Raw genomic sequence first — 21,278 nt, forward strand, 5'->3', positions numbered from 1 at the left:
CTCTAAGGTCTAACCTTGGAGTGAGTTTGCTGGGACCTCCACTACTGAGAAGATTTTGGCATTGTGTTAAAACACTACCAATACTTATGCCTTTATAGAGATGCTCAGTTAATCAAGTGCATTTGATTAGCAGCATCTGGCAGTGGCTACTTACTCCCGTTCATACGAAAGGAATACTCAATACTTAGCTTTGACAGAACTGCATGTATGGTCCTGTGGGGAAAAACCCTTTGTTGACTGTGTATCTGAGGAACATCAGTATCAGCTCTTGATCGGTATCGGTCTATTTGTAAATAACTGACAGACATGTGTCTCAGCTGGTACAAAAGAGGAACTAGTAACAACACCAAAAAGAAAAAAAATAAAATTTCAGCAGCTGCTGTCAGTCAAAGCAAAGGTTTTAAACATGGAACATATTTTCATACTCAGCAAGTTTTATAAGTAAAAAGATTATTTATAAAGCTTACTAAGATGGGGGGTAATAAAAAAGGAATTTACCTGAGAAATATCCTAGAATTGGCGTGTAAAGTACAAAAAATAATTAAATCACTAAATAAAAAAGTGCCCTTCTGTGAGTTTATTAAGTCTCTAAATCACTCATGACATTTAGGACAATTTCCTCTATTTAAAACATACTAATGAGAAGCCGCAATCTAAGAGTTAACAGGCAAATAAAATAACGACCAAGGGCGCGCGCGCTCCTGTGATGGCGTGAACGCGAATTCCAAGCGCGTACCCGGCCGAAGTCGAATGCGGTAGTGTACGAAAAAAAACAAGCGAGCGGAGCCGACAGGAGACAAGACGGCCACAGTTTACCTCCACATCATAAGACCAGGTTTTGGGAGCGGAAATTTCACGCCCTGCCGGGTCGTGTTGCCGTCGGAGACGTCTGAGGATACTCACGGCCAGTAACAATAGGGTAAGTCTGAGCAGTTTTCATTTATGAAGCCGGCGACGGTCGAAGGAATCCGTCGTTAGGTGGGGAAAATGACGATGTGGCTGCAGTCCGTGCACCTCCTTTCTGTGCCTCAAAATGGCGGATAGGCCGCTCTGGACTGGAGCAGCAGGTACCCTGTCAGTGGGAGTTTGTCCTTGTGTGCCGACAAACAGCACTTGAACACTGGCTGTCATTTAAGCCGTTATTATTTGCTGTTTTGGTTAAATGTACATACTTGAGCTGGAATACAAAGTGCGGTTTTGATTGAAGTTAAACGAGCGAGCTAACTTTCTGGAGCTAACTTGGCTAACATTAACTTTAGCTGAAGATAACCTGGAATAAGATAACGATAACGACTGGCGTTGTGGTCAGGTAAGCCGAAGTAGAGTAAGTTTGGAGAAGGTTTCAGTGATAAGGTATATCAGTGCCAATTGTGCTGCTTATGGAGTCCACCTTAAGTTAGTAATAAGTAATTAGCGTAGTTAGAAGTGCAGTAACTGTGCCTGTCAACCTAGTCTCTTAACCCCTGCAGCATGCTTGAATGCATTTCCAAGTAGAGGGTTATCCTTGGAAATGTTAGGCCTGTGTCTCGTTTAAACACCTGACCGCCCGCACCGTGTGGTTCTGTTGTCGTTAACCGGCGGTGCAGCCCCGGCGTTAGCATTTGGAAGCGGTTGTGAGTGACGTTCAGGCGTCGTGTGGTTTATTGTGCAGATATTATTGTGTTTCGACTTCAGTCAGCCCAGTTGCTCCCGTGACCTGTCACCGGGTGCGTTTCTCCCCTCTCTGGTCGCTGTCACACTGCTTGATGGATGCTCGGCTGAGGCAGCTCACATCATTGCTGTCACACTCGTGGGCTGCTTCACGCCGTGTGTTGTTGGCACGGTGTTTGAAAATCAGGGTGGAGCACGCAGGAGGAGGCGACGTGTTTGCATGTGTGCCTCGCTGTTTTCTGTGTCTCGTTGTATGAATTCAGAGTCTAGTGAAAACGGGGATGAATGCTAGTCTTTGCTCTGGCAGTCTCATGGGGGAGAGTACGTTGTCGCTACTTAGCGCGAACCTTGTTTTCAGATCGGATAAACCATTAATTTGAGCTAGGATCAGCCACGCCTGGTAAGTGTCCTGTCCTGATCCTGTGGAATGTTGATATTTATTTTAGAAAACGGCATTCAACACGTCTTACACTCCATGCAGGTGTTTGCGATTGTGTTGTAGGTTGTGACAGACTTAAGAGGACTCTCAATTGCAGCCATTTTGAGGAGCAATGCAGTTTTTGACAGTAGCGGTTGTTGGGACCTGTCACTTGTAATACTATTATGATATGCACACACTTATGTTAAACACTGATGCCAAATGCTGCAAATTGCTTTGGTCTTGTTGTGGGTCAAAGTTGGCCTGCTATTTGCTTGATCCGTTTCTAAATCTGCACAGTCCACACGAAGTTTAGTAATAATTTATGCAGTTTTCTTTCAATGTCAGAAAATGTAGCTATACAGACTGTCCATGATGTCAAAATAGTTCAAAGTTCAACTTTTAGTTTAAGAACAGCAGCTTTGTATTTGTATAAAATATACTGTGTGCTGAGCTGATTTTTACTTGACAATGCTTTTTTTATTTTCTTTTCTCGTCTGTGCTGAGTTTTTATCAGCAGTTGATTTGAATAAGTACATCTCTGTAGCCAGGCCCCATTCAGTACTGTCAGCACTGGAAACACAGCAGCACCAATTGCGTTTCACTGCAATGGGAAGCTTTAGAAATTACTTTTAGTCCATCAGCAAAACTGCAAAGAGTCACTGATGTTATGGGGTTGTCATCTAATAGTTGTGGAAAATGTGAAGATTTTTGTGAGAAAGGAGCAAATTGTGCCCCCCCCCCCCCTTTTTTTTTTTTTCTTTCTTCTTTTTCTGTCAGCAGAGAGTATTGAGACAGAGAGAGAGGCTGTTTGCCTTTGCTATAGTGGATGGCTTACAGATGCATAGAGGTTCACCTCCCAGACAGCTTGCCCACTGCTAAGCTGACTGGTTATTAACCAATCTGCCAACAACAACTGCCAGCCATCCTACAAATGACTGTTTTCACACGTTGCCAGATATTCTGCTATACTTTACAGAAAGTATTTATGTTGTAGTGAGACTGTAAATAAGTTGTAGAGGCTGATGCTTTGATAGCAATCCACCATTTGTGTGATAGCCACCATAGTTGCTTGCAGAATTAACCTCTGCTCTATATTTATAGTCTTAATAATTTCAGCCAGTAGCTTGTTGGTGTGAGGTGAATTGCCTGGAGGGATTCATACATGGTTTATAACAAACCTCTTTGCTGTTGTATAAATGTAGCAGGCTAACCTGCCTCAATGGTGTTGCTCTCGCCTGCATGTCAAGCGTCTTATTAGCATAACATTGATCTGTTGTCCTTTACAGCTTCCTCTCTGTTCAGTGTCTATCCCATTCTGTGGGTGTGGATGCTGGGGTGTGTGTGTGCTCTTCCAGAAGATAAAACAGCTGTTTGAGAGCAAGGAGTAGGTTTTTTTCTGTCTTGTGCACTACTTAAATATTTTTGTAGTCACGCATTTGAAGCCATCTGTAGAGATCATGCTTCTCCTAATGAAATCTCCTCTATTAATCTCAGGAGAACTCTGCTATCTTACTACCCATGTAATTTAATAGGTTTAAGTGACTGCTACCAACCCAGTTAACTAAGACAAGCACCTCGTGGGTTGTAGCGGCTGCATGTTGGGAGCCGAGCCAGATGTTCCCCCAGTTGCAATATCAGTTAGTGGTAAAGGTCTTTAGATGGTCTCTGCCTGAGTGATTTATCAAGAACAGCCATTCACAGAAACTTAGCATTTGAGTGTTATTAGAGTGGAGAGGATATCTCCATTGTGTGTCATCAAGCTTGAGATTTCTTTAGTTATCTGATTTTGAAAAGCCTCTATTTAGTCTTGTCAGGAAGCAGTCATCTCCACAGCGTATTTCCTAATTTTATCACTTTGTATGTTAAATTAGCCAAAGTGTGTCGACATCTAAATTACTGCCTGTGTGATAAGCCTCTAATATGTGCACATTAGCCGTTAAATATATTATGTTTATTGCTCTGTTGAAACCCAAGTCTTGAAAACATCATATTATATCTGCTTCAGTAGCTAAATGTGTCAGCGTGTAAGTGTTCAGGTCATATGACAGCGTCGTTTTTGATTCTCTTTGCATGGTTATGAGATCTAAAATCACAGACCTGTTCAAAAGACTCCTATGCATAGGTGTACCTCCTCTTCAGTAAAGTAGTTTAGCCTGGTAGCCATTCCCCTTCTGTAATTCAGTGACTTTTGTCCCCCAGGTGTTGACCTGGATTTTTTATGTTTGGTCTGTGCTCTTGTATGATCAAGCTTTGCCAGCCTTCTCCAGCCAAACTTGACTGTTTCTGCTGTATTTTAACACTTCATTATTTCACATGATTCATAATAGTTCTTTTTGTTGTTATGTAAAAAATTCAGTCTGTGATGTTGTTCCCAGGGCATGTGAGGTGGAGTCTAAGAGTAAATGAAGGTGCTCCACATTCCAGCTGTTTGAGATGTTTGCCTTTTAAAAAAAAAAAGAAAAAAAATGCTGTGGTATTTTTGTTTCTCTCTTTTTTTTTAAAAAAGAATACATTTAAGGGGGCGGGGGGATGATGACGGCGACATAACGTCACAACCAGAGAGCTGTGAATCCAATGTAGCAGTGGGTTCGCGACCGTCAGCTTTGTCAGCATTGCTGCAATATTTTGTGACAAGTTACTAGAACACTATTTCACATGTGACTTTAGACTGTGGTATTTTTGTTTCTCTTCTCTGCATGCCATAGCAGCTTATTCCTTTGTTCAGACACCATGGGATGGGTAGTCAAAAATTTTTGTGCATACCTCGTCTTGTAATATTTGGCTGGCGGCATAAGGTTAAGTCATAGTGTTATGGTGACGTGTCAGGACTAGATATCTAATTAGTTTGGGGATTTGTCGTCGTCTACGTTGTTTTCTTTGAGTCTTTTTCTTTTCTTTTTTTTGTTGACATTTTTCCTCAGGTATTTTTAAACAATTGTTGCACATTTTAATTGTTTGGATTCAAATTATCAGTCAGGTGGCCCACTTTTTTTTTTTTTTTTTTTTTTTTTTTAAAGTGTGTAGAGACCAGCCTTGGGTTAGCTGCTTAAATGCAGCTTGTGCGCAAATGTTTGTCTGAGATAGATTTGTAGTCAAGACCGCCTAAACCAAGACCAAGACAATACCAAGACCAGAGGGTATCGAGACCAAGACAGGCCGAGTCAAGACAAAATCGAGACGAGACCAAGACCGAGACAAAAAAAGTCTTTAAACTGTAGCCAGATGCTGCTTCGTTTACGGGTGTCAGGCATATTTATGTGTTTTTGCGATGCACTCGCACAGCCCTCCTCACCGCTGTCTACTGTCACTCAATAACTGAGAGGACAGACGCGCGCTCCACTTGACTATCACGTCTCTCACCCTCTCTGTTTTTCACATAATGATATTATCCTATATCCTCGCATGTGATTGGCCGCAATATGGAGGGATTGGAGCATAGCTGAGCCACTGTGTGAGAGCTGAGCAGCGAAAGGAAATTAAGTGAGGAGCCGGCTTTCGCTCAATGGGAGTTGACTCTTCTGATTCACTACAAATCACTCTCTAAGCACGGCTCTTAGAGCTGATGCTTTTGCGCATGACACATTATCGAACGTTACGTTGTATATCATGGATACTGTTGACTCCAAATCTCCCGACCACTATGTCGATCTGAGACAGCAAGACCGAGACAGCAAGGAAAGACTGAGGGATCCAAGACCAAAGTCTTTCGAGACCAAGACCACGTAAAAGTCTCTAGACATCCAACTCTAGTCTGAGAGGTCTCAGAGGTAACAGCCAAGAGGCAAACTCTGGAGCTAAAAAATGAAGCAGAAGCAAAAGTGCAATAAACTGCAGTGCTTCTAATGGCCACTTGAAGCTGCCTCCAGAAGAGAGTTAAGCACACGCATGTTAAAACACCCAACTTAACAGCTTTAAAAAGCATTTTTGCAGCCTGGTTCAAAAATGAGTTTGTCCTCTGTTGACAGTTTACCCTTGATAACTCTGAGTGGGGTAATTTTTTACTGTAACTCCTCTACCAAGGTAGTTATTTAGGAGACTTTTGGAGCATTTTAATGGATTATCTGAGTAACTTTATGGTCTGAGGTGTGATGCAGACTGTTCTGGAAGTGCATTTTACTTATGGTGAGTGAATTTTAGTATTTTGTTTTAGTCCATTATTTTAGTACCAATTTGTGTGTCTGAGCTAATGAATGTAGCTGGCTAGAATAACTGGAGGGCCCCCAATATTTTATTTATTTATTTTTATTAATGAGTAAAAACCCTGATTGGGAAGAATTCATTTCATTTGACTGCTGTTGTTGCATTCTTAACCACAAAAGATGCAGAGTATGTACAGTACACAGTGTTCATTTAGTATGTATGAATTGGTCTCCTAACATCAGATAATCTGTTGGGACTCGTAAGCAAATTGAACACATCTCCCAGTCAGCATCATTAATGTAAAGGGCTCTGTCGTTGTACAGTTCCTGGTCCTGCACAAAGACAAGACAATCACTGGGAGGAAGACGCATTACCATTATTGACTGCCTTTGAGCAGATTTATAGATGCACCCCTGGCTGCGGCTCATACCCCTCCCTTTCCATCGAGGCACAACATTTTGTGCTGAGCCAATTAGCCTGATTGTGCTATTGTGCAAACATTTTTGCTCGATGCTGAAGCCGCAAATGAGTTTTTCAGAGAAGGGAGTCCTACACGTTAATGGATACACACAGCGATGAGACCTGCCAGCAATGCAGAGAGACGTATCAATATGTGGCAGATGACCTGATTTTCACACACAATGGCAGTTGTGAAGGTTGATGCATTTGGTGCCTTTTTTGTGTGGTAGTTATTTTTTTTATATGGAGGGAGTGAGGGAGACATTTTTAGCTTCAGTGCCTGCTCGTTAGAATATTTTTGCTGCGCTCTGATAGTGTTTTTGGGCAGCAGCCAGCACGCCGTAAGGCACACACAGTCAGGGGTAAGTAGACATTTGGACTGCTGTCAGGTGGTGACATCAAGGTCCAGAGGTTAGCTGCTGGTCACGTTAGGCTGTGTACTGTTAATCAGTTTCTCTACAACATGAATAAATGAACAAGCAAGCAATACAAAGTAGTACTTTAACAGGTTGGTCAGTCCTTCATCTGACCAACCAGAATTATTTAGCTTTTCTCCTTTTTTCTGCAAACAGAAACACAGTGCATAGGAGGACTTTTCCTTGTGGGAATGCAGCTCCTGCATCTAAAATCAGCAATGTGATTTTTTTTTTTTTTTTTTTTTTCTCTTCATTGTAGCTTCCTGGGGTGTTTCTATTCCTCATCACTTCTGTAGCCAAATAACGGTTTCTTTTACTGCCTGTTTCCCAAGCAGCAAATCTCATGTCTACTTTACATTGTTTCCTGTGTCTGGAAGTCTGCCTTGCTGTAATTTTGTCAGCTTTTTGCAGGTGTTGAAGTAATTTGGCTTAGTTTGTACCTTTTGTTTAGTGCTCTGGCAGAGATTTACTGAGGCTAGTCCCAGTAGATTAAGAGGCTTACTCTGTTGGGTACCTGGTTTGTTAAAGTGCTTTTTCAAGACAATGATGCAGTATAGAAATAGTCTTCATCGTGACATTCTTAACATTTCATTGACATTTATTATTCCTGAAATAAATACTCTAACCCTGACAATAAATTTATTTTCCCACTACCACTGATGGATTTTTTTTTTTTTTAAAGCATGCCATCAGCCAAGTCAGCTCCTGAGGTGATATCATAACGAGATGATGGGGACAGGAGAGTTTGAGCACAGCCGTTACTCATACTCTCTCTGCCATGTCCTGTTTTTCTTTTCTGTTGGCAACCTGGGAGGAGAATGTGGGTCAGCTCTTGTATGTCAACGGAGAGGCATTCGCTTCAAGAGCAGACAAGAGTTGTGCCATGACGGATTGTGCAGAGAGATAACAGAAGTGGATGAAAATATTTAAAAGTAAACAAATAAAAAAATCGAATGAATGAGCAGTTTATACAATGATTTTTTTGCTTTATTGTTCAGTTTTTTCCATCATCGCTGACAGTGTCTTTGCTAAACTGGTGCAGAACACTCTACATGTTATCTGTCATGCATACCTAATGCTGACTTTCTCTTTTTCTCTCCCCTGCAGATGCAGCATACACTCAGCTGGTGACTGGTCTGCAGGCTCTCCATTTCTTCTCCCCGGAGTCAGCCAGCTTTCGGGGGGCAGATTCCTGCGACCCTCTTCTCTTAATCTGAGTCTCAGTCTGGGCAAAACTAACCTGTCATTGGAGTACACCACCTGACCTAATCTGTGTTGCTTGGATCAGCACAGCTCATCTCCTGACCGAGGAGAGCGCAGCGGCTGCACAGGAATCACCTTCTTCTTTTTTTTCTTTCTTTTTTTTTTTTTTTAAATAAATAAAATCCGGCTCCGCCCACACTGCCCCGTCACGATGGTGCTGTCACAACGTCAGAGAGATGAACTGTAAGTTTCCAGAACAGCTTTCAGATTTGAAACTTACGGATTTCCGCGCTATGGTTTGTTTGTTGCCATTATGTGATCAGACGCGTTTCATACTCATGTGGCTCTTACTACAGAGCAGGATGTGGTGCTTAGGATTTTCAGGGCAGGTTACCATTTCCATTGGTAACTTGCGCTGCAGACCTAACAAGCTCATGCAGAATCCAGATAAGAAAAAGATATCCTGGGTATGCTGAAATTGCTTTGTAGTCTGCGCTCTTGAACAGCTGCCCAGTACGACCACAACCTGCTCATATTTCGGTGCAGTGATTGCATTTAGCAAAGGGGTTATGGCAGCTCTTTATTCTGATACCTAATCACATGAGTGCAAGTTATAATGCCAAATACCCCGACAAATGGTGTTGGTGTGAGCTGGCTACATTTGAGCTTCATTCGTTCACCTGTCCCAAAGCAAAAGACACTGATATTTTTAAAATGGTTAAAAAAAACAAAAAAGCCTGAGACAAATGTCCTTTGTTGTGGTTGTAGACTGTTTACTTCCAGGGAAGGATGTGTATTGACTACAGGATTCAGTTTAAATGGTTAAATTTAGTAAATGTTTCTCCCCTCGGTAACCTGTCAAGATTAATCAATAAATGGTTAAAGGTTTCTAAGCTCCCCTGAGGCCTGAAGCACAAATTTATTGATCGACCACCTCTGCTGCCTACCCCTGCCCGATGTGACCTTAGAAAAGCTTAGACTGCCACCTTTGGCCCACAGTACATACACGGAGATCCAAAGAGTTTGTATATTTGCGTTCTGCTCGCTGTGAGAAGTGATTCCACAGAGAAATCATGCACCCAACATAGCGTCATTGGCAGCGATGTGGCACACAGACAAAGACATGTCTGCTCATGTGCTGAGTAGAATATAGGGAGATGGGAAGAGTGAGAGGAGCTGCAGTCTGGGCTTGGTAATTAGCACCTCAGGCAGGGATAAAATGTTAAGGCATCTCAGTGTGAGATGGAAGGTCATGAGCAGGCGTTGAGATCATCTTCCTGAGCTTTAGTTGTGGAAAAAATATCCATATCTGTGCAAGTCAGGAGTGTCTAACTTGCTTTATTGCGCCAAGTGATAGAACCCATTGTAAAATAATATATGATAGAATAGGGCTGTGCGACATGACCAAAATCTCATATCCCGATACAAGACGTCTATTGTCCCGATAACGATATAAATCACAAAAATGTAACCTGACCTGTACCTGGAGTCGAGTGTTTTAACAGATGCATGAAACTATACATTTTTAGACATAAGTTGTAACGGCCGCCATTTTCTTTGAGTATTTATTACACAGCGTGCTGCGGGGAAAAGCCTGTTCTAACGTTTGAGTCTAAGGTTTATTTTTTAGCACCTGACGGCTCTTTTTTGCTTCTCATCCGTAAATACTCTGCATACTCTTTCATGTGATTCAGTTTATTTTGAAAAGTCAACAGGATCTTGAGCTTTATTGTGAAAGGTTTATGTGGAAAAATAAACAAATGGGTGGTTTTACGATGGTTTTACCGTGGTTGTTGCTAACGACAACGCATAAAAACAGGCACTTGCCCGTCCGTAGTGTGGTTATATTAAATATAAGAGAAAGAGAGAACTTTAAGAAATTAATATAGCCACCACAGTGACCATCAAAACGATGAAAAAATATTGCCGTAAACAGTTTATTTTGCGACACCACGAAACAAAAGATAGCGTAAAATGAAAAGATAGACGTTTTTATATCGTCATCCGATATATATCGTTAGATCAAACAGCCCTATGATAGAACACCATCCACTCAATATTTTTCTCTTAAAGAGTAAATGGGCACATTCTGAAAATTTCCCCTCAGCCATAACCAAGATTTTATAAAAATCATAAATTGTAGGGCCTACCAGAAACACTAGGCCAAACTGGACCCTTTGGCAGGCTAGTTCTAGCTTCCAAGTTACATCTTTGGTGATGGAATTACTATGTTAGAGCCACAGATTTTCCTTTGTCTTTCAATGAGGTGAAGACCTTGTTGATGGCCTGGTTTGTTTTGGGTGTTTGTTTGTTTTGTTTATGTTTGGTTTTTTTGTTTTTTTTTCTTCTTTTCTAACCGCCATCTTGCACTGTCATTGAAAAAATGCCTCACTGCATGTGACAAGGCTCTCAGCATTCCTCAGTCTTTCTCTGTGATTAGTGCTGTGGGAGGGGTCCGTTGGTATGGAGAGCTCCATTGGAATGCTAATCTTTCGTGCTATTTGCTATTCAAATTAAGCTGGCAGGACCCCCCCCCCCCCCCCCCCCCAACCAAAACAAAACAAAAATCCCTCTTTCTTTTTTTTCCCCTTTCTCTCTGTTGCACAAGTTTCTACCCCCAGTGGTATACAGGAAACCGTTGAGGGACCCCCTGAGTCTCATTCAAGCATCAACGAATCACATTTGTTAGTGATGTTGCTTGGCTCAGATAGTGCTCTCATGCAGTGCCCTTAAGATGGTAAATGGTAAATGGTAAATGGCCTGTATTTGTATAGCGCTTTTCTAGTCCCTAAGGACCCCAAAGCGCTTTACACAACCTGTCATCCACCCATTCACACACACATTCACACACTGGTGATGGCAAGCTACAATGTAGCCACAGCCACCCTGGGGCGCACTGACAGAGGCGAGGCTGCCGGACACTGGCGCCACCGGGCCCTCTGACCACCACCAGTAGGCAGATGTCATTTCCCAGCTGACTTTCTCATTTTGCGAAGCCTGCTTGGAAACCAAATGTCCTGTTTTGAATCCAAACAAGGCGGTAATGGGAACAGTGACCGGCTGATTGTCTGCTCTTCACACTAATTTTTCATTGGGCCCCCTCCTTTCTTTGCCACAGCCCTGTTTAGCATTAGGCACCAACCCAATAAATTTAGTTCCCATAGCATTCAAGCATCTTCTTCCCTCTTTTTCACGGTTGAACTGTTAAAAGTAACCAATCGACTGGGGGGCAGTAAAAGCGCAGCTTTACAGTCTGTTTTCTTGAAGAAATATTTTTGCACATTATTCCTCTTTTTTTTAAGAGGAATAATCTTTGTCAGCACCATAGTCAGATGCCGTGATTGCGCAGCATCTTCACAACTTATTTTCTTTGTCTTTTCTTTTTTTTTTTTTTTTTTTTTTTGCTGCCACTGAAAAGCCCGTTTGTGTTCCTTTCCAGGGTCAGGAGACTTATCCCCAGCAGCGTGTAGCAAAAATAGATACAGAACACAAACTATCTGCTCCCCTGAAAGACCTCGGAGGCACTTATGTGCAAATGGGCCTTTGCTTTTGAACTCTTTTCTTTATTTAAAAAAAAAAAAAAAACCAACTCCATGTCTTGGGCAACAAGATGGTGCATGTGATTTTATTTTTTGTTCTTTTTCCACCATGCCCTTGTCTATAAATGTGGTGACATAACAGATGAAATTCAAAGATATGGAGATAACTGCCACAGGCAGTCAGAACTGTGGTATAAAGAGTTCACCGTGGCTCAGTTTGATCATTAACAGGACTTAGATCATGTTTACCTGTCAAGATACTAGTCCTCTAAGTCCCAGTGTTCACCCTCATTCAAATAAACTCAGTTATCCAATGACTCCTGCTTGTGTTTTGGCTTCACTTTGAAAAGCTGAACCACGGACAAAAAAAATATATAGTAGTTTGGATATAATGTAAATGTTCAGCAGCAAGTCTGCTGCTTTTCTGTAATAAAGACAAGGAATTATGAAAGCACATTGCTTTGTTAGATTATGGAAAGCTTTTAAAATGATCCGCTGTTGTAGTGATTTTTAAAAATGGCTCATTTGAGAGTAAAACTTTTTGATAAAACATGGTCTTTATTTTGTAGACTGTGGTAAATGGACTGGTTCTTATACAGCGATTTTTCCATTCTACTTATGCATAGCCAAAAATATTTATCACGATATATATTTTAAAATTTCCGATAACTATATAACCGATGATATAATTGACACTAGGGCTGCCACAAACGATTATTTTGATAGTCGACTAGTCACCGATTATTTTTGCGATTAGTCGACTAATCAGATCCATTGGACGTAAAACGTACAGCTTATTGCACCAGCAGCATCTGCTCTTATATAACTAGCATTAGCTTACAGCTTTAAGTGTTTAAGGTATGTGCTAACTAAAAATAAAGAAAAGATGATAGTTTATTAAATTTTAATGAAATTTGCAGATTGTTTCGGTGAAGTTTAATAAACTCCTTGCTATCTAAAATATAACAGGACACCGGAGTAAATTCTGGAGCATCTCACACTTCTGATAATCAGCTGTCTGCTTGACGTTTATTCAGCTGTGTAAAAACTATAACTTTAATCTCAGCCAAACCGATTTACTCAGGAACAAATAAAATACTAAAAAAGCCAAACAATAACATTTTTAAGTTATCTAAGTGACTCATATATCATGTTTAACCTGAGTAGCGAAAGACGGCGGTGGGTTTGAAAACGATTTGCCGGGAGTCCGGTGTTCTCACAGCTCTAGTGACCTTGCCCCCGGCTAGCTATCGAGCTAGTGGGTAACAGACGTCTCCGAAAACGTCGGAGCGCTTTTGAAAATATGCGGTGTCTTGATAAACTGAGCAGATATTTGAGGTTTCCACAGCTACATTCTCGCCTAAAAATATGTTAAACGTGTATTTTGTGACCCAGAAAGAATAATAAGAGTAAAGTTAAAACTAATTAGCTGCCGCCATTGTTGGAAACTGAGCAGGGCCGCGCTATGAATTCTGGGACACAGCTTCTTCTTCGGGGTTTAACGGCAGCTAGCATCGTTGTACATGCAGTGCTGCCATCTTCTGTTTCAGTCCGTTATTACACTCTTAAATCCTGCTACTAATTCCTGCGTCTTTTGGGATCTTACAAAGCTTCAAACGACGCGTCGACTATTAAATCAGTCGTCGACGATTTTGATAGTCGACGTAATCGTGACTAGTCGACTAATCGTGGCAGCCCTAATTGACACAAGACAAAATACTTTACAACTCCACAACTTTATTAGTGCAAAAGAACCCCATCAGTGTATTTTTAACTTAAACAAGCAGCTGTTTTTTTATGTGGGTTAAAGCTATACAAAATTTTAACAGTGGAAATGCAAATTCCTTGCTGACAGTTTAACCAAAAGGCATTTCCAGTGGAAATGGGCCGACATCTCCTGAGCATAACCATGTATAATATCCACAAAACTTAAAAAGTGGTTATACACACACAATACGGTAATATTATGTTGAAGCACAGTACGTATTACTTCGCGAGGCTCCTGACTACAGTAGCTGTAATGCTCCGGCAATCCATCATGCGGTACGGGTTTGTAGCTTAGTCGTACTAAAACATTTTTTGACAGATTTTTGAGCACCGTGTACCACATAAAATCGGTTTGAGGTCAGTAAGCACAACCAGAATTCATACATAAGGTGCACCGGATTATAAGGGGCACTGTCGATTTTTCAGAAAATTAAAGGATTTTAAGTACACCTTATTTTCCAAAAAACACTGTAATAATGACGGCCCGCTAGCATGCACTACCACAAATTGTGCTTTCATGTGTATCTGACGGACAAAAACCAAACCAGTTCAACATCACTGAAGTTGCACCATTTTTACAAACCAATTCTGGTTCATCTGTTTTATTTAACGATCCGCTTTCGCCCTTCTCATTCTCTGCCACCGCCATGCTTTTTCCGCCATGTGCGTATGAAAACAAAGGCACTGCGCATGCACGTTTTACCCATATTCTATTGCGATATTCCCTTTTCTTATCATTGCCTTTTTTCATATAACATGTTTCATTCACCTGTCATTCAAGCACTTTTTTTTCTACATGTAAGCACTTTCTAACATTCACACACATCACGAATGACCACACAGCAGTTAACACATAATGCACCAACACAATCAATGACATCAGCCAGTTATGTAGGTGATGTCATAGGCCTTTCAAAGATTCCCCGCTGAAGATGTGCATGACTAGTCCAGTTGATATTGCTGCCCTTGCTAGTTGTCACCAATGTTTCAGTGTGTTGTCACTTTTTGATTAATCAGTCTGATCTGTATCCTGTTGTTTAATTGTTGAGTAATTTAGTTTCCAGAAACATTCCTGCTTGGCAACTAATTTACTAGGCAGGTAAGGTGATAGGGTTCACGGCAGGTTACCTTTTTACCTTCTGATATCCACCACTGTGCTTGTCATGTCTGGTTTGGTGACAGTCAAAATGCACAGTATGCGTTTCAGATGGAGCCTCGCAAACCAATGGGCAACATCACATGACTACGAATAATTTAGAGGGTGCATATTTAAACATAGCTGTGCAAGCTAAACGAGAGGTTCAGATTGATTGCGTGTCGCTTAAATCAGTTAGCCTTTGCACTTTTTGTCAGTTTTAAGTGTTACTGTACAGATTTGTGGCTTATAAGTCAAAGGTCCTTCCTTTTTCATTAATTGAACTTATTGCATTCGTTCTCCCCAAGTTGGGTCCAGAGAAGTTGTATTTTGCTAGTAGATAAGTGTTGAGCGTGACAGATATTTATTTATTTATTTATTTATTTATTTATTTATTTATTTATTTATTTATTTTTCTCTTTCTTCCTCTCCCCTCCATGGTGGTGGTAGTAGTGAGCAGGAGGTTCTCCAGCCTCTCTTTTGGTTCTCAGGGAACTGAACACAGTTTGGTGCACGGGTGTGTCAATCAGATTTTTGCGCTTGCATGACAGCACTCCTTGTTTTGTGGACCATCATCTCTTATCAATTAAGCTAGTTAAGACAGTTTCAGTTGGTTGAAACCTCGATCGGTTGCTCATTGGAGTTTCCAGTGGTTTAGTTTACCTAGACTTTTACTGTCGAGAGTCAGCATTAATTTTCTTTATAGTCCCTCCCTGGTTTCCTCATTACTTGTATTTCATTTCAGCCAGACCTTTCTCAGTGCGTCTTCATAATGCATCATATTTATTAGTAGTATAATAATTATTCAAATCCAAGGTACATTCCTAAGTAAGACAGATTTGTGGCTCAAGACCTCTACCACCAGAATTCTCCCATAGATTTAAATGGAGGGCTCTCTAAGTGCCATGTGTGTCTCTGTCACCTATGTTGTGTCTGGCTTTATTCTGTGTTTATCCAAGGATGAATTATGCACAGCCTCACTGGATTAAAGAAAGTTTGACTTTGGCTTCAGCTCAGTCAACAAAACTCCATCGCTGTTTGACAGAAAATGTGTATATGCCACACCCATTATAGAAGAAAAAAAACCCCTGCTTTTGTTTTCTTATTTTAACATAGACACCTGGTTTCCACACCCATGCTGCTTTTGATCTTAAAAGCCATCTGCTTCTACACACCCACAGAAACGCACAAAGGAAAGTCAATGTCTAAAGTCGACATTTACTTAAAATAAATAGATAAATATAGAATGATGTTAGAACCTTCTTCTTTTCTGAATTCCAGTATAGTGGGGTTTTTCTCCTTGGATTTTTCTCATGGCTTAAATGATAATCCCCACAAAAAAACCCATTCCCCTACCTGTTTCACACTCACGCTGACTGCATTGTGATCATCATCCTTCTCAGAGGCTTTGTGATGACAAAGATGGAAATCTGTCAAGGGGTATTTCTGCCTTTGGGGGCTTTTCTCTGGGGTTTCCCTGACTTTCAGAGGCCTTACCATTTTAGGTTTGGGGAGGATGGATTATTATTTTAAAGAAATTGTAAGTACTAATAGTAGTAGTTGTGTTGAATCATGTTTTTTCAGCTACTGTCTTCATTGTAGTTATGAAACAAAGCTCAAAGCCCTTATTGGCTTTTTTGGGGTTTTTCACTTGCGTTTGATCCCTTGACGTATATACGTTGTGCTGTTGCCCCACAGTCACACCCATTAGAGCAGTGTTCCCAACACTGGTCCTTTCTTTGAAATGGTTACCCCTGTCTGTGTGTTGAAGGAAAAAGTAGACCTTTACAGAACAGAATGAGGTATAGCCAAACAGTCTTTAATATAGTGTTCAAGTTAGTGTGAATCGAATATAAGTATTAAAGGCAACATGGAAAGTGATAAACTAAATCACTTTTGGGAGCACATTTCATGCATGTGCATACATCTTCATGTGCAAGTTGTTTATCTTTGCATCTGCATGTCGGTGTTACTGGTATTTGCTCACTGCAGACTTGGAGAGGGGGGAGTTTACCCGATTGGAGTGTTTTCTCTTCTTTGTTTGACCTTTTTATCCTCTTTAAAGTTGAAGCCATTAATATGTTGTATATAGGCTCTATATTTATATATGTGCTTGTTGTTTTTATGTTGATAGATAGATGTCTTATTGTGTTTACTTGGTTTAAAACAAAAACCCTTAGGTGGTCTGAAAAGCTTTCTATGACAGACAAAGCCCTGCTTCTGGAAAAACAAGGGTGGTGATTGCCTGAAGGTGCCAACCAAAGCCCAGAGCTCTTTATCAGTCAAGTAAGAGGAATAGAGCGATTTTCATAGAGCTAGATTTAGCTGGGAAGTTATGCAATCTTGTTATTTATTTATTTAGTTAAAGTTCTCACTGAGAAGTTATCACCTCATTTAATATTAAAGGCAAATTTAGACCACTGCTGCAATTCTGTTTCATGTTGCTAATTGCCCGCAGCCTTATTGTTTAATATAAACACTAATCATAAAAAACAGGGCAGTGCTGTGTGGTGATGCAACCAATGTCTTTGCTGTTTGCACAGTGATCATCATCAGACAAACCAACCACTGACACAGCCTCTTTCACCTTTAGTAGCAGTCAGAATGCCAGAAAAAGTCCAGTTGAGATGCAGCGTTAGTTGAGATGCACATAGCAAAGAGCTGTGCTGTCTTTTGAAGAACATAACATTGCAATATGAAATCCAGGGTAAAGTGAATTTTGAATATGCTAAGATATTTTTCAAAGTGTAGACCTGAGCTGTGGTCTGTTAAATATTTATCAGGAGTCTTGAAATGCAAACGGGCCCGTAGACAGAAATGGAAATATTCCTTTGTGAGGGTTTTTTGTGGTTATACAGCAGGGGGGCAACATCCTGTTCAACCAGCTGTAGCTAATGGAGCTGCTGTGTAGTGTGTGGTGCATTGTAGGTTAAATGTATTCTAATCTGTGCCTTAACAAGAGGGTGTTTGTTGGCTGATTAATTTCTATGCTCTGCTGTAATCACTGGGCATGTCAATAAATTAAATGATAGCCACACATTTATATATGACGTGCTTTATGGAGTGTTGCGTTCAGTTTTTCATACTAAACTAGTTAATAATCTAAAGAACATTAGTCTGATCTGAAAAATCAGGAGCCAGAATTAACAACAGAACTTTGCTAAGCTACAAACCCGCACCGCTTGATGGATTGTCGGAGCATTACGGCTATCGTAGGCGGAGCCTTGCGGAGTAATACGTACTGTGCTTCAACATAATATTACCGTATTGTGTGTAAAACCTCTTTTTAAGTTTTGTGGATATTATACATGGTTATGCTCAGGAGATGTCGGCCCATTTCCACTGGAAATGCCTTTTGGTTAAACTGTCAGCAAGGAATTTGCATTTCCACTGTTAAATTTGTGTATAGCTTTAATGCACATAAAAAAACAGCTGCTTGTTTAAGTGAAAATACACTGATGTTTGTTTGTTTTTGGGTTTTTTTTGCACTAATAAAGTTGTGGAGTTGTAAAGTATTTTGTCTTGTGTCAATTAGGGCTGCCACGATTATTATATCATCAGTTATATCATTATTGCAAATTTTAAAATATATATTGTGATAAATATTTTTGGCCATATTGCCCTGCCCTACTTTACAGTCATATTGCTTTCTCCTTTTCCTGCACATTCACATCATGTGTAGCGCTAATGGGTATAATAAAAGCTTCCCAACCAGCATTGCACTTTACCAACAACCTTGATATAATGTCTCAAGTGAAGCTAAACAAGTGAGGAGACTTTAGTCACGTTGTGTAATTTGACTACTGTTTGCAGTCAAGTGAAAAGCTAGCAAACAAAGAAAAGTTGTTTGTCTAGAGGAGCTGGGAAATACCCCCAAACTGCTCTTTCTTTCCTGTTGGTTTGTTATTGTTTTGGCTGTCCTGCTAACGTCCAGCGTACTGCATGGCGAAGTTAATGTTGGGCTCATAGACCAGCATTTTTCATTTAAAACCTGAGCGACAATCTTTCTGTGCAGTATTATTTAGTTAGTATGCTGACAGCGGTGTTATAAATCTTTAATAAAAATATTAAATGAGAGCAATAAATATTGGGTAATTGAACAATCTGCTTTATTTGTTTGATTTAGTTTAGCTTCAGGGGAGGCTGTGTTCGTGCTTCTCATTTCTAAAAGGAAGCAAAAGTGGAGTGGGAACTGCGAGGAAGTGATGTCACTGGCAGACGAGCTGGATGCCTGACTCCCTCTCTTCTCAGAAGGATGAGGTCATGCATCTCTTCCTCCTCTCATCCCTGTTTTTCTTCTCTGCATCACAGGCTTTTCTTCTGGGACCATCAAGCGTTTGTAGCGCCTAAGAAAGCGTAGAGGTCTGATGAAGCATGCTAGTATTATAACCCACGTGAGGCTTGCGTAGGCTTTTGCTTAATGACACTAGATTGCTAACACTTGTAAGCAGATGCTGGTGTGAGAATTTCTGAATAGTTTGAGTGATTAATCTCGTATTTCATCCCCTGATGTCATCACGGAGATCTCACTGAAGCAGGGACTTCCAGTGCAGGCTTTCAGGCCATCTATTGTTCTTGTTCCTCACTTCTCTCTGGCCTGGCTGGCCACGTTACTCGCCCTGCCCTCTTTCTCACTGTCTCCTTATCGAGTCATCTAGCTGTGGGCTGCTTGTAACCATGGAAACTCTCTTCTCCTTCTGTTGATATTTGTACACCTCCCCATTTTTTTTTCTCTCTCCCCCATTCTCTTTTCATCACAGTCATGAGGATTATAGATGGTTAAAGACTCGTTTTGTTTTGTTTTTTTTGTTTTTTTTTATTTGGCACATCCAGTGTGAAGTGGCAGCCGTCAGCTCTGCATCCCCTATGTCAATGACTGATTTGAGCAGTGTGGCTCTCTGTTGACCACTTCTGATTGTGTGTGTGTGTGTGTGTGTGTGTGTGTGTGTGTGTGTGGGTGGGTGGGTGTCATCCCTCCCTTTGTTCATTCGTCTGGCTGTGTAGCTGTTTGTTCTTAGTTATTTGTCATTCTTTTTTTTCTTTTTTTTCCGAGATATCCTGCTCCAATATTGATCATGATCATTTAACGCAATAAATTAATATTTTAAATATTGTGTGTTTGTAAAACTTTAAAGAATAATCTGAAACTGAAGTGTTTGTTAACAGCTAAATTGATTTCACTAGTCTTGCTGACGAAAGTCTGTATTTCCATTATTTTCGTCTTAAGATCAACTAATGTAGCTGCACCCTTTTGGAAAGTGTGATGCTTTGCTATAAATGCAGGAGACCTAATTCCTTTAGACCCACTCACTCCACTCTACAAAGGTCTGAATGAGAGCACCATTGCTAAAGACAAAAGTCTTTTCATAATTGCCAGAGATTTGTGTGGAACGTCAAATGCACAGTCCTGCTCCACCAGATGGTTTACATATAAATAAGTGACCTTCTGCACCTTCTTGTGGTGCGATAGAGATCATGGATACATCAATCACCATATCAAAGGCATCCTCTGTGCCTCAGCTCCTTCTCCTCCTCACCTGCTTATATACTCAAGACTTTGTGCTTCCCCCCTCCCTTTGGTTGTCTTCTAGGCTTTGAACAGGCTGTCAGAGGAGTAGATAACCTCCTGCTAACCTTGAGCCTTAATAAGGTCTGGGCCTGTTGTCACAAGGATTCTGGTGGGCAGAGAGAAGCGGGTTTCTGTGCTCAACCCTGACCGAGAGGGTGCAGGGGGCACAGGCTGGGCTGACAGATTGTACCCCCCCACACCCCCGTCACATTGGCACCTCAAAGCAGCGCCTGCCTGACAGCTTGTCTGGCATCTCCTGGCATAAATGGTGTCCAAGGGAGCAGGAGGACCCAGAAAATATTGTATATAAGTTTAAAGAAATTTGCATTTCTTTTTAAGGCGGTTCAGTTTTATATTGGTCTTTGTTTGGTTTGGTAGGTAGGTGATATAAGACTGAAGGTGGAGCTGGAAAAGGTTTAAGAAAACACAAATCCAAATTGACCCTGAAGAAAGGTCTCTCTCTCCCCCCCCCCCCAAAATCTTAGAAAGCACATTTAGTGATTTCAGTGTTTGAAAGGTGCTAAATAAATAAACTTGCCTTGCCACTTGCCTGATCATGAGCTTTGCGCTTTTTTTTGTTGCTCATTGAGTTTAGGTGGGCAATTCAGTTAATATAAATATAACATATGCTATTAATGAAAAAATACTTGAAAAAATTGTAGCAATAGAAGCTGATCAGTTCTTCTAATTTATGCTTGCAAAGTCAAACTTTAAATGGACAGGCTTATTGAACACAGTATAATGGAAATTTGTGTCTTTAGAATTTGAGGTCTAGCAGTGATGGTTTCTAGATGCATTCATAGATGTGGTGGGACACATTGCTGTTCTATCCTGAGATCATCGGGGGTTTCTGGTCTCCCCTTGCTAAGGTGACCCAGCCAGGATTAATCAGGCCCAGACTTGTTTCCCAGCAGCATTGACCCACCATTGGACCTTTTGATTCAAATTCACCTGGGGGCCCTTTGTACAGATTTGATGG

At 40.9% G+C, this 21,278-nt stretch overlaps 1 protein-coding gene across 2 annotated transcripts in view; it reads left to right on the forward strand.

Moving 5' to 3' along the window:
- Positions 1–734: 734 nt before the first annotated feature.
- The window catches only part of LOC146654018 (lissencephaly-1 homolog), a 39,969-nt gene continuing 19,425 nt past the window's right edge, over positions 735–21,278 (forward strand). The window contains exons 1-2 of one of the 2 annotated variants that reach the window (XM_085379378.1): positions 735–919; positions 8,194–8,532. In XM_085379378.1, the coding sequence (XP_085235504.1) occupies positions 8,501–8,532 (32 nt within the window). In that variant the 5' untranslated portion in view covers positions 735–919; positions 8,194–8,500. Of the gene's footprint in view, positions 920–1,916; positions 2,051–8,193; positions 8,533–21,278 lie in introns of those variants that run through there. The other variant, XM_085379379.1, reaches the window with a different exon arrangement.

Source organism: Rhamphochromis longiceps, linkage group LG14 (genome assembly GCF_057381845.1).
Source record: "Rhamphochromis longiceps isolate RC_006_pf linkage group LG14, R_longiceps_female_GT1.1, whole genome shotgun sequence".
Classification (NCBI taxonomy): Eukaryota; Metazoa; Chordata; class Actinopteri; order Cichliformes; family Cichlidae; genus Rhamphochromis; species Rhamphochromis longiceps.